The sequence below is a fragment of the Bos indicus genome, chromosome 29 (genome assembly GCF_029378745.1).
Source record: "Bos indicus isolate NIAB-ARS_2022 breed Sahiwal x Tharparkar chromosome 29, NIAB-ARS_B.indTharparkar_mat_pri_1.0, whole genome shotgun sequence".
In the NCBI taxonomy this organism is placed as follows: domain Eukaryota; kingdom Metazoa; phylum Chordata; class Mammalia; order Artiodactyla; family Bovidae; genus Bos; species Bos indicus.
The window spans coordinates 44,639,720-44,655,631 of NC_091788.1; the positions used below are offsets into that span (position 1 = coordinate 44,639,720).

Below are 15,912 nucleotides of genomic sequence, written 5' to 3' on the forward strand. Positions count from 1 at the left end.
GTGGGACCTTAGTGCCCCAACCAGGGATTGAACCTGTTTACAGAATTTTGATCTCTATGACTCTTGTAGGTAAAAAATAGGTTCAGTTCAGTTCAGTTCAGTCGCTCAGTCATGTCCGACTCTTTGCAACCCCATGGACTGCAGCACACCAGGCTTCCCTGTCCATCACCAACTCCCAGAGCTTACTCAAACTCATGTCCATCGATTCGGTGATGCCATCCAGCCATCTCACCCTCTGTCGTCCCCTTCTCCTCCTGCCTTCAATCTTTCCCAGCATCAGGGTCTTTTCCAGTGAGTCAGTTCTTTGCATCAGGTGGCCAAAGTATTGGAGTTTCAGCTTCCGCATCAGTCCCTTCAATGAATATTCAGGACTGATTTCCTTTAGGATGGACTGGTTGGATCTCCTTGCAGTCCAAGGGACTCTCAAGAGTCTTCTCCAACACCACAGTTCAAAAGCATCAATTCTTCGGCACTCAGCTTTCTTTATAGTCCAATTCTCATATCCATACGTGAGTACTGGAAAAACCATAACTTTGACTATACGGACCTTTGTTGGCAAAACAATGTCTCTGCTTTCTAATATGCTGTCTAGGTTGGTCATAACTTTCCTTCTAAGGAGCAAGCATCTTTTAATTTCATGGATGCAGTCACCATCTGCAGTGATTTTGGAGCCCCCCCAAAATAAAGTCTGTTACTGTTTGCACTGTTTCCCCATCTATTTGCCATGAAGTGATGGGACCAGATGCCATGATCTTAGTTTTCTGAAAGTTGAGTTTTAAGCCAACTTTTCCACTCTCCTCTTTCACTTTCATCAAGAGGCTCTTTAGTTCTTGTTCGATTTTTGCCAAAAGGGTAGTGTCATCTGCATATTTGAGGTAACTGATATTTCTCCTGGCAATCTTGATTCAAGCTTGTGCTTCATCCAGCTCAGCATTTCTCATGATATACTCTGCATGTAAGTTAAATAAGCAGGGTGACAATATACAGCCTTGATGTACTCCATTCCCTATTTGGAATCAGTCTGTTTTTCCATGTCCAGTTCTAACTGTTGCTTCTTGACCTGCATACGGATTTCTCAGGAGGCAGGTCAGGTGGTCTGGTATTTCCATCTCTTGAAGAAAATTAAAAAACATTTGCTCCTTGGAAGGAATGCTATGACAAACCTAGATACTGTATTAAAAAACAGAGAAATCACTTGTTGACAAAGGTCCATACAGTCAAAGCTATGGTTTTTCCAGTAGTTATGTACAGATATGAGATTTGGACCATAAAGAAGATTGAGTGCTGAAGAATTGATGCTTTCCAATTACGGTGTTGGAGAAGACTCTTGAGAGACTCTTGGACTGCAAGGAGATCAAACCAGTCAGTCCTAAAGGAAATCAACTTGAATATTCATTGGAAGGACTGTCACTGAAGCTCCAAGAGTTTGGCCACTTGATTCAAAGAGCTGACTCACTGGAAAAGACCCTGAAGCTGCGAAAGATTGTACGCAAAAGGAGAAAGGGGTGGCAGAGAATAAGATGGTTAGATAGCATCACTGTCTTAATGCATTTGAATTTGAGCAAACTCCTGAGATAGTGGAGGACACAGGAGCCTGGTGTGCTGCAGTCATGAAAAGAGCCAGACAGGACTTAGCGACTGAACAACAGTCTCTTGAGAGATTTCTCTGGTCTTTAATCTGGCCTCAGGTGGTCTTCTCTGGAATGAAGAATGCTGATAGCTGCCATTTATTGGAGGTTTTAATTCTATAGAAAGTGCAAGTGAAGTCGCTCAGTCATGTCTGACTCTTTGCGACCCCGTGGACTGTAGCCCACCAGGCTCCTCCGTCCATGGGATTCTCCAGGCAAGAATACTAGAGTGGGTTGCCATTTCCTTCTCCAAAGGATCTTCCCGATCCAGGGATCGAACCCAGGTCTCCCGCATTGCGGGCAGATGCTTTAACCTCTGAGCCACCTGGGAAGCCTTTAATTCTATAAAGAGCTCAAAAGATACACATAATGGTATCCCTTGAGGTAGAACCAGGACCCTGCCCCCAGGCTGCTGCTCCTCTCTTGTCTCTGCATCCTCTATCTTGTTTGATGAGCAACTGTTGAAATCTGCCCTTTGGAACTCAGGGAAGGTCATGGAGGCTGGAGTCTGCTGCTTCAAACAAGAAACAGGAGACATGGAATGGCTTTTATGTCCAGGAGCCCCACAAGATCCTGCTCGGTTTCACTGGGTCCCCATTCTCATGGTAACAGCCACATCTATCCTTAGGCATCTGCCTCATCCTCAAAGAGGGGGGAACTGGCTTTTAATGACTGACATACAACATGCACATTTTAAAATATTTTATTTAAAAAAGGAAAACCAACCAAACAAAAGGCCCACCCCAAGAACTTTTGGTTCTGGGGGTCTGGGAGCAGCTTAGGTCTGTTAGGAGGGTGGAACCTGGAAGACGGACAGTGTGGGGGCCTGACCCCTGGCAGGAAGAGCAAGAGCCGGGGACGCTGACAGGCAGAGTAGCCTTTCCCAGAGCTCAGTCCCTCTCTGTGGCATGGACTCATCCACTTGGAAAAGATAGGTGGGGGGATCCTCAATCCCCTTAAGAAGGCAGGGTGGGCAGTTCTGAATGGGCCTTAAATCTCTTGGCAAAGCCACCAACCAGTCAGGACAAAGGAGAGAGTGGCCCGGGGTTCGATTGGGCCTACACCTTCCTGGGAGCTGGGCTCAAACAGGGAGATGCGCCTCCACTTACTGCTGCAGCCCCTCTCGGGAGAAAGGGCCCTGAGGCGGTGGGACCCAGAGGCAGCCCTAGGAGAGAGCCTGGTGGGCAGGTCAGGAGCCAGATTCCCACCGGGAGCTCAGTGGCCTGGGCGCAGCGCCCGGATGGGCCGAGGAGGGGGGTTGTCTAGGACCGGTTCGGGCCGGAGGCGCATGCCTCCTCGGCGCTTCTGCTTGCGCAGCAGGTAGCTTGAGTACTGCACCTCAGGCATGGCCAGCTTGAGGCAGGCCTCGGTGGCTGGACCGGCGCGGCCGCTGGGCAGGTCGTAGCCCATGATGTCCACCTTGCGGCTGGGCTGCCACGGCTGCAGCTGCTTGGTGCGGATCTGGGCCGCGGGCCGCAACACCGGCTCGTCGCCAAAGCAACGCCGCAGCAGGCGCTCTCGGGCCTCGCGCAACTCGCGCGCCTCGCGCTCCACGCAGGCGCGGCCAGCACTCGCCACGCGGCGCCAGAAGGTGGCGTTGAAGTGGTCGTAGAGGCCGGCGTCGAGCGCGTTCCAGGCGCGCGCTGCCTGCGCGAGCGCCGCGGGGATGGCGGCGAGGCGCGAGCTGGCGGCGCGCGCGTTGAGCCTGGCGTAGAGCACGTCGTCCAGGTCCCAGGCCAGCAGGCGCCGCAGCAGCACGAGCGACTCGTCGAAGTACTCGGCGATCATGACGAGCGAGAAGACCTCCTCCACCTGGCGGATGAGGCCCGCCAGGTAGGCGTCGTCGTCGCGGGGGCTGCGCTCGTTGTCGCCTCCCAGGTCGTAGGCCAGGGTGTTGTGCGCGAACATGGCGAAGTGCTCGCCCGCGCGGTAGTAGGCCTCGGGCGCGCGCAGGAAGGCCTCGAGCGACGCGTTGGGCACGCGCCGGAAGGCGGGGCAGTACTGGTTGTAGTAGCTGAAGAGCGACTCGAACATGGCGGCCGGCTCGCGCAGGATGGTGACGTAGACGGTGCCGGGCGGCATGAGGCGCTGCAGCTCCGCGCGGTCGAAGCGCAGGTGGCTGGCCAGCACGTGCGGCGGCCGCGTGGCCGGGTGCACGAAGTGCGCCGAGAAGTTACGCGGGTAGCAGAACTGATGCTCGCAGCTCGGGTGCGGCAGGGCCACCGTCAGGTTGTGGCGCTCGGCGAAACGGAACAGGATGTTCTGCACCGTCGTGCCCGCAGTCTTGTGCGTCTTCAGAAAGGCCACGGTCATGTGCTTGGGGCGCGGCGGAGAGTCCTGCAGAGGCGGGCAGCTCAGAGGGAACAGCTTGGGGTACCTGCAGGGCCCCGGGGTGTGCAGGGAGGAGGGTGTGAGAAGGGTGCCGCTTGACCTGGCCTCTCCCCAAGGATGCTGGGGATGGGCCCAGGGCTTTACCCACGAAACAGTACACACACGCATGGTACGGGCATCTAAGATGACCACCCCCAGGGAGTCCCTGTGAAAGGGTAACAGGCAGGAAGGCCAAGGGTCTCCAAACGGAGGAAATAGGCTGCAAGTGTCAGATATATATATATTTTTAATCTCTCTAGTGTCTGCCTACAATGTGGGAGACCGGATTCGATCCCTGGGTCAGGAAGGTCCCCTGGAGAAGAAAATGGCAACCCACTCCAGTATTCTTGCCTGGAAAATCCCATGGACGGAGGAGCCTGGTAAGCTACAGTCTATGGGGTCACAAAGAGTTGAACAGGACTGAACTTCACTTTCACTTTAAGCAGCAGGAGGAAACCAAGTAGTGTTACATTTTTTCCCCTTCTCTATACTAAGTTAAAAAGAGGTTTCTCTTAAAATACCTTGTTGCCATAATGACACCTGGTTCCACCTGAACTTAACATTTCTTAAATCTTAAGCTAACCAATGCATTTTTTAATGGAAATGTTTGTCTTAAGCTATGTTAACGCACTACGCATTTACTCTAGACTCTATCTTCAAGTTGGTGCCGCCTAAAAGCTCAGATTTAGGCTCAGAACTGACTTGACAAACCAGTTTGTTATACTCAGACATTGTTCTCCTAATCTGTGTAAATGAAATTATTGTTTTTCCAGTAGTCATGTATGGATGTGAGAGTTGGACTATAAAGAAAGCTGAGCGCTGAAGAATTGATGCTTTTGAACTTGGTGTTGGAGAAGACTCTTGAGAGTCCCTTGGACTGCAAGGAAGTCCAACCAGTCCATCCTAAAGGAGATCAGTCCTGGGTGTTCATTGGTAGGACAGATGTGGAAGCTGAAACTCCAATACTTTGGCCACCTGATGCAAAGAACTGACTCCTTGGGAAAGACCCTGATGCTGGGGAAGATTGAGGGCAGGAGGAGAAGGGGACGAGAGAGGAAGAGATGGTTGGATAGCATCACTGACTTGATGGACATGAGTTTGTGTAAACTCCGGGAATTGGTGATGGACAGGGAGGGCTGGCATGTTGCGGTTCATGGAGTCACAAAGAGTCGGACATGACTGAATGACTGAACTGAACTGAATCTGCGTTTCTACAAGATTCAAATCAATCGTTTTATGCCCTGGGATGACTCTCCTGGTGCCAAGATTATCTCAGAATACATCCTGTGGGTGAGGGGCCTGGTGCCATTCTCTGATTTTTGAGACATTCCTTTCTTTCATTAACAGACTGCTAGTAACTTCTCCTGGAGAAGGCAATGGCACCCCACTCCAGTACTCTTGCCTGGAAAATCCCATGGATGGAGGAGCATAGTAGGCTGCAGTCCATGGGGTCACTAAGAGTCAGACACGACTGAGCGACTTCACTTTCACTTTTCATTTTCATGCATTGGAGAAGGAATTGGCAACCCACTCCAGTGTTCTTGCCTGGAGAATCCCAGGGATGGGGGAACCTGGTGGGCTGCCGTCTATGGGGTCGCAGAGTCGGACACGACTGAAGTGACTTAGCAGCAGCAGTAACTTCTCCCCTGGAGAAGGAAATAGCAACCCACTCCAGTATCCTTACCTGGAGAATCCCATGGACTGAGGAGCCTGATAGGCTATAGTCCACGGGGTTGCAAAGAGTCGGACACGACTGAGTGACTTTTTACTTTTACTTTTTACTTAGTAGCTACATAACATCCAGCTAAAGACTGGCAGGCAGGTATTTAGAATAGGGCAGAACTGGTGGGGTGTGACTTGTGAGATTACATTATAAAAAGATTATGGCACTGTCTTGGTGTCGTTCTCTCACTGTCTGTAGGGTAACTCATGCAGGGGGTGAGGGTGAGGTACCAGGTGGGAACAGCAGTCCCCAAGGAGCCAGGCCCTCAGTCCATCATCAACCTGCTTGAAGAACTGAAGCCTCCCCCAGCAACCACATACAGGAGCTTGTAAGGGGAGCCGTTCCAATCAGGGCTTCATATTAAACTGCCTTCTCCAACCACCAGCTTGACTGCAACTCTGTGAAAGGCCTCGAACCAGAGGCATCCAGCTAGGGCAAGCCTGAATTCCTCACCCACAGGAGTGAGATAATAAATGTTTGATGTTTTCAGCCTCTTAAGTTTTGTGGTATTTGGTTACCCATAAAAAATAATACAAGGACAGCCATTCCCCTGCTGGTCCAGTGGTTAAGAATCTGGCTGCCAATGCAGGGGACACAGGTTCGATCCCTTGCCTGGGAAGATCCCACATGCTGCTAAGCAACTAAGCCCCTGTGCCACGACTGCCAGGCCTGTGCTCTAGAGCCCCCGAGCCACAACCACTGAAGCCTGCACACCTAGAGCCAGTGTTCTGCAACCAGAGAAGCCACCTCAACCAGAAGCCTGTGCGCTGCAACTAGAGGAAGCCTGTGTGCAGCACGAAGGCCAGCACAGCCAAGCAAGTAAACCCTTAGTGTTTTCAAAAAGCAAAATAAAATAATACAGGGACAAAGGCCCTTGGGGACCCTTGAGGAATTCCACTTTACAGGTGTACAAACTGAAGAACAGGAGGAGGAACATCATTTCTGTAAGTCCAGAACCTCAGATAAAATCGCCAAATCCTCTTGCTGTCTGTTGTCTTTCTCATTTTTATCTTCCCACTGGCTCTTCATTTCATTGGAAAGACCCTGATGCTGGGAAGGATTGAGGGCAGGAGAAGGCAACAGAGGATGAGATGGTTGGATAGTGTCACCAACTCAATGGACATGAGTTTGAGCAAACTATGGGAGATAGTGAAGGACAGGGAAGCCTGGCGTGCTGCATTCCACGGGGTCGCAAAGAGTTGGACGTTACTTAGCGACTGAACAACAGGCTCCTCACATTGTAGATGAGTGGCAGGGACTCTGAAGCAACTTGTTACATGATCCCATCAAGTCCTCTGGAACCTCATTCATTCATTCAGGTAGTTTTTTTGTTTGCTTAAGCATCTACTAATTTACTGTGTGCTAGGAACTGTTCTAGGCTCCAGAAATATAATAGTATAAAAAACATAATCCTAGCCTTCATGAAACTTTGATTTCTGTCTCCTTGTCCTTGAAACAAGGGTGTTCTAGGTGACCTGTAAGTTCACTCCAGACTTTGAGTCACTCTCCTGTTTCTTTTCTACCATGGAGAAGGCAGTGGCACCCCACTCCAGTACTCCTGCCTGGAAAATCCCATGGACGGAGGAGCCTGGTAGGCTGCAGTCCATGGGGTCACTAAGAGTCGGACACGACTGCGCGACTTCACTTTCAGTTTTCACTTTCATGCATTGGAGAAGGAAATGGCAACACACTCCAGTGTTCTTGCCTGGAGAATCACAGGGACGGGTGGGCTGCCGTTTCGGGTCGCACAGAGTCTGACACGACTGAATCGACTTAGCAGCAGCAGCAGCAGCAAGCATCAGGCAACAAGGGCAACTCTAAGCAGCCTTGAGGATGCTAGTGAGATTCCCTTTCTGGTTTGGGTTCAGGATGTCTACACAGATGCTCCATAAGACCAGAAAGGCATCTGGCAGGAGGGACTGGGCCCATTCACACTGTTCTCATGGATGACCATGTAGAGAATGGCAAACAGGTCCTGAGGGGGGCGCAGGGATTTATTTGGTTCACGAAGTGAGCCAGGAGCAGGGTCAGGGCTCCTATTCATCATCACATTGTATCCTGTGTCAGGGTGACTGGCAGGGTCACACATAGTGTCACTGTCATTTTCTAGATGAGCACACGGGCTCAGAGAAGTGAGGAGACTTGCCCAGAAAACTAGTAGTGTGAAGTTGTTTGCAGTCCTCTGGGAGTGTGTGGCTGAAGTACACTGATTCCATCACAGGCCCGCAGCACTACACCCTTCCTTTTCTGTGCAACTGCGCTTTAGCTTACTCATAAGTGCACTCAAGCCAGGTAAATTCCCTGTCAGACTTGATCCTTGCCTTCATCCCATGTGAAAACTGCAAGACTGCCTTTTGCTGATGCAGATAGTTAATGGCCACAAAACCCCCAACCCCCCACTCTGGGGTGGAGGACACCACTGCCTGTCTATCCATGGGGATGTACTCCTGTGTAGTCACATTCTGTTTTTAGCTTTTGCCCCCTTTAAATCTCTCTGTACCCCTTTCCATGCCACTGTGAATGCCTCTGGATCCTCCATCTACTAGATCCTTCCTGCCTGTATGTAACTTACCCATAATAAAGTTCTTAAGTGCAGTTTATATGGAGTTACCCACTTCTGTTTTTGATCTTAAAGTTCTTTTTCACTTTGTAGGATATTCAACCTCTCTGCCTCCCATCCACCAGGTACTCAGAAGTGATGGCAAGGGAAAGACTCGGGCTGGAATAGAATCTCAGCTTACACACTCAGGGCTTTCCTGACAGCTCAGTTGGTAAAGAATCCACCTGCAATGCATGAGACCAGTTTGATTCTTGGGTCGGGAAGATCTGCTGGAGAAGGGATAGTATTCTATTCCCACTCCAGTATTCTTGGGCTTCCCTTGTGGCTCAGCTGGTAAAGTATCCGCCTGCAATGTGGGAGACCTGGGTTCGATCCCTGGGTGGGAAGATGCCCTGGAGAAGGGAAAGGCTACCCACTCCAGTATTCTGGCCTGGAGAAATCCACAGACTACAGTCCATGGGGTCGCAAAATGTTGGACACGACTGAGCGACTTTCACATCCACATCCATTACACACAACACTTTCAGTGAAGTCCTTCCCAGGAAGGTTGTGTGGATCTAAAAAGAATGTAGGAAAGCGCTTTGAGAACACAGGAAAGAGCAAAGCCCAGCAGAAGATGGACTCCGGTCAGGTTTAAGGAACGAGAAGCGAGGAGAGCTCCCATCCGCTAACCCGGCCGCCGAGCTCTGGAGGAAGGCAATTCCCTGGCCCCGCCCCCTCACCGAGACCCCGCCCCTTACCAGCTGAGCTGCGCCCCCTGGTGGATGAGGAGGCTTAAGGTGCTGCATCCTAGCACCAGCAGCAGGATTTTCCTACGGCTCATCTTGGTGGCCTGCTGCAGGCGCTGGAAAATGGGCGGCATGATGGGGTACCCACCCCTGGATCAGCCAGGGCCTCACTATCCAGGACTCCCTTCGCCGGGACTCATGGGGGCTCCTGGGGCTCCGGTAGCAGGGCCAGTGTTCCTGTGAGGCCTGGCAGGAGAAGGAGGAAAACAGGTTTGTAGCGGGCAGAGGAGATGGGCGCCGAGCCCCAACAGGACTGTTGCAAATGAGCGCTACGAAGGGTGGGGTGCGCAGAGAGGCCAGGGAAGATCAGATTCCTACCTCCTGTTACCATGACCCTATCTCCACGGTGCTCCAGATAACTCAGTCTTGGGTGGAATTACAGGCTCTGGGGTCTGGCCAGCCCTTCAGGCTATAGCCACTCCCTCCCTTGAGCCAGGTCTCTGCTTCTCTGCCTGCCCTTAATTCGTCTTTGTCTCGTGGCCATTTATGTCGGTCTTAGCACCAGCGCCTGGCTTAGCCCAGAAGTCTCAGTTCAGGGTTTCCTCTCCTATAGGACTCCTTGCCTGACTGCTTCTTCAGCCAGGGGTTAGTCTTGACTCCCCAGACATTGAGCTCCTCAGAAACGCTGACCAGGTCTTCACCTTCTTGAGTCTCTGATATGAGAAAGAGGCTTATTATGTGTATTACACGACTGCACACTTAATTCCATCTAATCCTCGCTGCAGCCCTAACAGGTGTTCCCATTTTACAGACAAGGAAACTGAGGCTCTAAGGGCTGGTGTCACTTATCTGGGTCGCACAGCTGGTATTAGCAGGATCTGGATTCTGATCTGGTTCCAGATACTTCCAGCTCCAGAGTCCATGCCCTTAGACAGCTTGTGTGCCGCTTCCACAGAGAACTGATTTCCCCATCCCTGCCCCAGACTCTGCAATTCTGCATACCTCTGATCCATGAGGGAAAGAAAGGAAGGACTTGAGATCCTGGAACCCTATCTGAATTCCATCCCCAGACACCTGAAACCCTGGCTGCCCCGTCGGCTGATGGCAGTGAGAGGCACCTGGCCAAGGAAGAGGGTGGCCACCTGGGAGTTGGGAGGGGAATACAGGGGGGTTCCTGCTCATTGCCCTACAGAGATTCTCCAGGGGAAGGTGGCCTCCATCCCAGCTGAGCAGCAGAAGCGAGAGGCTGGAGGAGGCCTGGTGTCTGGCCTGTCACCTGTCCCCGCATAAATGTGTTAGCTCAAGGGCACCCTGACCCTTGGCAGCTTCAGTGGAAAGTCAGCTTCAGTGGCAATGCCTGTCCCCCGGTGAGGGTGGGGGTCTCTGTCTCAGGGGCCTCCGTCTCCAGGTTCGGGTTTGGCTTCATCCTCACATGCACCCCTCTCCAAAGGGAAGAGGGAGCCTGGAACCTTCTGGGCATGTGCATGCGTGTGGAACTAGGACACCTCAGTCTCGGGAGGGTTGAAGTAATGTGAAAATTCTTTGACCATGACCTTCCCCTGGGCCTGGCTTCCCATCCTTCTCCTTTAGCGCCCCCTCCCCCTAATTAATCCTGGATTACACTAAAGCTTGTTGGGGTGTAAAGATGTCCTGGTTATGCCTTTCCCTTCTCTCCAGGCCCCTCACCTGGTTTCCTCCACCAGCCTGCAGACAGAGTTAATCCTCCCGGAGCCAAGAGATGTGAAGCACCCAGCCACAGAGGGCAACCAAGGGCACAGCAGAGAAAGCCTAAGATCCCCGTCTTTAAGGATTGCTGGGGCGGAGGAGGGCTGGCACTGCCCATGCGAGGCACGAGGGAGTCAGAGCTCTCTCAGGACACACACCTTCTCCCCTGTCACTTATCCTGCAGAGAGGACTTGGTGACCAGACAGGAATTTCTCACTGGGGCCACATGGAGGACCACCAATTCCTATCTTTGCTCAACTCACTGAAACCAGCCTTTTTTTTTTTTTGGCAATAGAAATTAAATGGTTCATTTACTAAAACAGTAGAAAACGGTGAAGAAACATACATTAAAGTACATACACTCAGGAGCTACAATCCAAGATTACATACATTCTAAGATGCTGAAACCAGTCTATTTTTCAGAGACTCCAGGTTAGCCCAGGAGGTCAAGACTGGGGACAGCTCCCGTGGGACTTTGCCCGGGAGATGCTTCAACCAGGCCATAGGGAGAAAGGTGATGGGGTGCTTGGTGGTGCCCTCCATCCCACTCCCTGCCATGGCCTAGCCCTGGGGAGCCAGCCAGTCTGCGGCCTACCGGGTACAGGGTATCATCCGCTTAAGAACTCCCTGGATGCCAGTCCTCCAAGGTAGGCAGCAGCTTCTGCATGTTCCCCGCCCATGACTGGAGGCTCGCTGCCTGCAGATACTGCCTGGTTCGTTTCTGAGCAGCCTCGGCTGTTTCAAAAGTTCTTTCTGGGACAGCTGGACTCAGCCTACTGCTGGTCGCGCCCTCCTCGGCTTGTCCCCTTCCACCTTCCACACTGGGAGTTGCTCATGCTGCCCTACTAGGCCACAGGAACCCTGTTTAAGTTTTTTCTCCATGACAGACCTTCAGGTATTTAAAAGCAGTAATCCTGTCTCCTCTGGTTGGGCACTCAGCCAGGCTAAACATTCCAGGTCCCGAGAGAGGGTGCTGGAGGAGGGTGCCCCTTCGCTTGGCAAGTTCACTCCGCGATGCCTGTTGTGGACACAGGGTCAGGCCTCCGGCACCCAGGAAGGGGGCCGCCTGGGGCTCTCGGTTTCCCTCGGTAACCCCTAGGTCAGTGGGGGTGGGTGGCAGCCTGCTGGGATCAGAACTGAGAGCAAGGGCCCTGGCTCCTGCCTCTCACATGCTTCAGACTTCTCCCAGCCTCCCCTGTGTCTTCTCCGATAAGAGTTTCCCTAAGTCGTGTCCCAGACAAGTCAGGGTGCCTGGGCTCGTGAGAAAATCAGTGCTAATTTTAGTCAGAACAATCTACCGCAGGCTGCCGCCCGGTTTTGCAAATTGCTTTCCTTTCTCCAGGGAACCAAAGAAGAAATGGCTTGGCTGGCCAAAGCTTTGAAAACTGGTCTGGATGCCCACCCACTCCCACACAAGCCCTCTGCTCGCTCCCTGGGGGCTCTAGGGCTGAGATGGATGCCCTTGGAGGAGGAGGGCGCCCTGACCCCCACCACCTGGACCTGACCCTCGGGTGACCTGGAGACTGCCTCTTTACTGAGGATGGCACCGCAGGTGAAGAGGGCAATTGCCCCCTGCACTGCACTGAGGGGGAAGGGGCCAAGGGCAGAGAGGGCTGCACACTAGTGGCCCAGGAGATGAAATGTCTTTCCAGCTCCCTCTTTTCCTTCCTTTCTTCCCACCAGCCTTCGCCAGGTCTTCCCCGCCCCCCCAGCCCCCTCTGCCTGTCATCCACGGCCACCTCCTCCCTGCCTCTGATTTCTCTTCATCCTCCTCTGTCCATCACTGTCCCCCACTCTCCCAGCCCCCACTCCCTCAATTGCATGCCAACCTCCCCAGGGATCGGGTCACTAAGATCTGGTCCCCAGTAAGGGATAGGCCAGCGTCGCGCTCTCACCCATTCCTCTCCTGCTCTGCCAGGGGCCAAGAGCCCCCCTCCCTCATGCTCTTCAGGCGCCGACCCCCAAGACACTCTCCCGCCCCAGCCGGCATCCCTCATTCAGGTCCGGTCCACCCCCGCCCCTCCAGCCCCAGGCTGGCCGCTGCAGTACTCACGCTGACCGGACTCTGCCGGGACCCGCGTGGAGGGGGGTCGCCGCTATCTCCCCAGACCTTGCGGCGAAATCCGCTGAGGGTCCGAGGGCGCTGGGGGCCCAGCGCGCAGAGTGCTGGTCGCTCGCTGGCCTCTCCGCACTTGGATGGGATCAGGTGGCAGCGTCGGCCCAGCTCCACTGCTCTTGGCTCAGCCCGCTGCCCGCCCCCCATCGCACACCGGAGGCGGAGGCGGGGCGGGGGCGGGGGCCGGAGAGCAGGGGAGGGGGAGGGGCAGAGTGGGAAGAGGAGGGGGTCCCCCGCGGGACTCTCTTCCAGGGGCGTCTTCGAATACCGGCATCTTCCCTGGGCAGTCTGGCAGAGTCTGGACGCCAGGGTGGTCAGCTGCTTGCCCTCCCTCTACGGAAGGGGAAACTAAGGCCTGGAAGGTGTCTGGGCACTCCAGCCTTGCTGGGTGTTCTCGGGCCCCCACTGGTCACCCTTGGCAGGTCGGTCCTAGGGGAATTAGAGACACAGGTACATGCACAAGTCCCCACATGCTTTCCGTCCACCCCCTTCTCCTCTTTGCACCTCCCACAGAGAAATACCTTCCCGCCTGGGGTCTGGTTCCATCTGTACTCACACCCCTGGGGATCCCTTCCCTTCCAATCTGCCGCTGACCCTCTCCTCCTCTGCACCAGGAGTCTGGATCCACTTATTCCCGGCCAGAGCTTTCGTGGACCCGGGACCCCTGCCTGGCATTTTGTGCTGGGAATCAGGGAACTCAAGTTCAACCTGGGGTGAACTTAAATTCTAGGGTTAAGAGGCAACTCCCTGGACCTGGTTGCTTCCAGCTATACTATAGGGAGCTGTTTGTGGAGCTGTTCTGAGGCTGCAGAGATGACCCATGTGAAGCCTCTGTGAGAACGGTCCTGGCTTTTCTACTGCCTTCTTAGTCCTCTGCTCCAACCACCTGGAAGCTGAGTCCTCCCAGACACCCAGAGCCCCACATTGTGTTACATGGTTCTCACAAACCCCTGCTTTCTACTGCCATCTGGGCCTGGTGTGGCCAGAATCCTGGAGCTGAGGCAGCCACCCAAAGCTGGGGCTGGAAGGGGCTGGATTCCATCCTAGACCCACACAGATACATAGGTGTTGTGTGAGGGTCCTTACTAAGCAGGAGAAGGGAATGGGGAATCTCAGAGTCAAGAGAACTGCTTGTGATCCATTTGGTCCCTTGGGGATGTCAGTTTCTCTCTGCCCCTGTCTTCCCTTCTGCACAACTGGAAGAAGGTCATATCCTGCCCAGGTCCCAAGGCTGTTATCATCAAATGAACCCCCCCGTCTGCCCTGTCCCTTTCTAGCCCTGGTCACACTGCATCCTCACCCATCAGCCCTTAGTTTATCCTGCCTCAGAGACCCCCAAGTTCTTCCCTAGCACATACATATGCCTTGGGGCCTCTGGCCTCAGATGACCTGCCAGTGGCTCTCCAGTTACAGTAAGCAGAAAAACATTTCCTTTGTATCAGGAATGGTTCTGCCTGAGTGGGCTGACAAGCTGGAGGGCTGGGGGCCACTGCTGTTCTTTCTTCTGTCCTTTCTGGGTTTGGCATCTCCTCTGGGAGTGTCAGGAGACTGGGATGATGGTAGTGATGAAAAGGGGGAGGGTTTAGGTTTGGGCAGGAGCAAAGAGAATTTCCTAGCCAGGGTTAGGTTGCAAGCAACCTTCCTGGCCCAGTCCATTGTCTATCCTAAACCTCACCTTCCCTACACCTGACATCTCATTCTTTTTTCCCTCCTCCCAGCTACTCCTCTGTTGGGGGTGATTCGTGAAATAGAGCATGCTAGAGAGAAGATATGAGGGATGTGGGTGTGGAGGGCGGGGAGAGGGAATAGAGACCATTTTGAGTTGCCCAGCTCTCTCATCCAACACACATACATGCAACTGGCTGAGACCTGGCTGTCGGTGAGACAGCAGCACTACGATGGGAGCGGGATCTCAGAGCTGGAGGCAGAGGTGGGAAGATGAACTGAACTGACTTTTCAGGACAGGGAGAAGCAGAAGGTGGGCAAGCAAGGGGCACCTGCCCATCCCTCCCTCAGGGCACAGGCCGCTGGTGGGGTAGGAGAGCACCAGACAGGGTCCGCTGCGCCAGTAGGCTGGTGGGGATGAGGGAAGAAAAGGTCCTGAGTTTATTTTCTCTTTCTTTTTTGGTCTTGCGGTGCGGCTTGTGGGATCTTAGTTACGGGACCACGGATGGAACCCGGGTTTCCGCAGTGAAAGCACTGAGTCCGACCCACTGGACCTTATTTTCAAGACTAAAAAGGATCCAAATCTTGTCGCTTAAGACTGCTTTTTTTTTTTCTTTCAGTAATAATTTATTGAGCACTTCTAACGCCAGGTACTGTGAGACAGTAAAAACTCATGTCTTGGGAGTTTTAAGTGCAGAGAAGGGGCAAGAAAGATTTCAAAACAAACGGTGTAGGTTTGGCCGCTCCAGGACAGGAAAGGCGGGAGACAGCTTAACGTAGATGACATCTGAGCCGGCCAGGAAGGTGGAAAAAGGGGCTTTAGTGTGGCCCTTCCCCCAGGTCGGCAGCTGGATCTCAGCCCGGAGGGCCGGCTTCGCTCCCGTCTCCGATCTCCTTTCAGCTCATTCATCCATGCCTGGGCCAGGGGTGGGCGGGCAGACAATCAGACACTGTTTTATCACAGGCATCGGCGGCAAACTCCCGCTTGGCGCCCACAGCGCGCGACCGCCGGGGGAACGAGTCCCTGGAGAACGTAAGCGTCTGGGCCTCTCAAGTCCAACCAGGGAGTAGCGCCGCAAGGCGGGAGGTCTGCGCTGAGGCCAGTGAGATGCAGAAAGCACGCCCTTCGGGCAGGACCTGCTTTCCCCACAGCCCCGCCCCGGCTCTGGCCTCCAGTGTTCCCCGCGTCGCCGCCGGCCGCGGTTCTCCCGGATTTGGATCCGCAGAGACCGTTACCTGGGCACTACAACTCCCAGAAGGCTTCGCGACCAGGCGGCCTAAGGAGCATTGGAGAACGGCAGGGGGTGGGCCCTAATGGGAACTGCCTGGCAACCCTCGAGCGGACGTGGCGTATGGCCCTACCGGAAGTTCCGGGAAGTGGGCCCGGAGGCTGGTCG

The 15,912-nt window shown here is 53.8% G+C and overlaps 1 protein-coding gene across 3 annotated transcripts; it reads right to left on the minus strand.

The window, feature by feature from the left end:
- Window positions 1-2,315: 2,315 nt before the first annotated feature.
- Window positions 2,316-12,990, minus strand: GAL3ST3 (galactose-3-O-sulfotransferase 3). 3 transcript variants are annotated; one of them, XM_070782432.1, is made up of 3 exons: window positions 12,794-12,990; window positions 9,022-9,255; window positions 2,316-4,005 (listed from the first exon to the last, which is right to left on the minus strand). In XM_070782432.1, the coding sequence occupies exons 2-3, from the start codon at window positions 9,141-9,143 to the stop codon at window positions 2,844-2,846; spliced, it is 1,284 nt and encodes a 427-aa protein (XP_070638533.1). In that variant the 5' UTR covers window positions 9,144-9,255; window positions 12,794-12,990; the 3' UTR covers window positions 2,316-2,843. The 3 variants fall into 3 exon arrangements, with proteins under 3 accessions (XP_070638533.1, XP_070638534.1, XP_070638532.1); XM_070782433.1 differs by having other exon boundaries at window positions 2,316-3,965; window positions 12,788-12,990; XM_070782431.1 differs by having other exon boundaries at window positions 12,788-12,990.
- Between the last annotated feature and the right edge of the window lie 2,922 nt (window positions 12,991-15,912).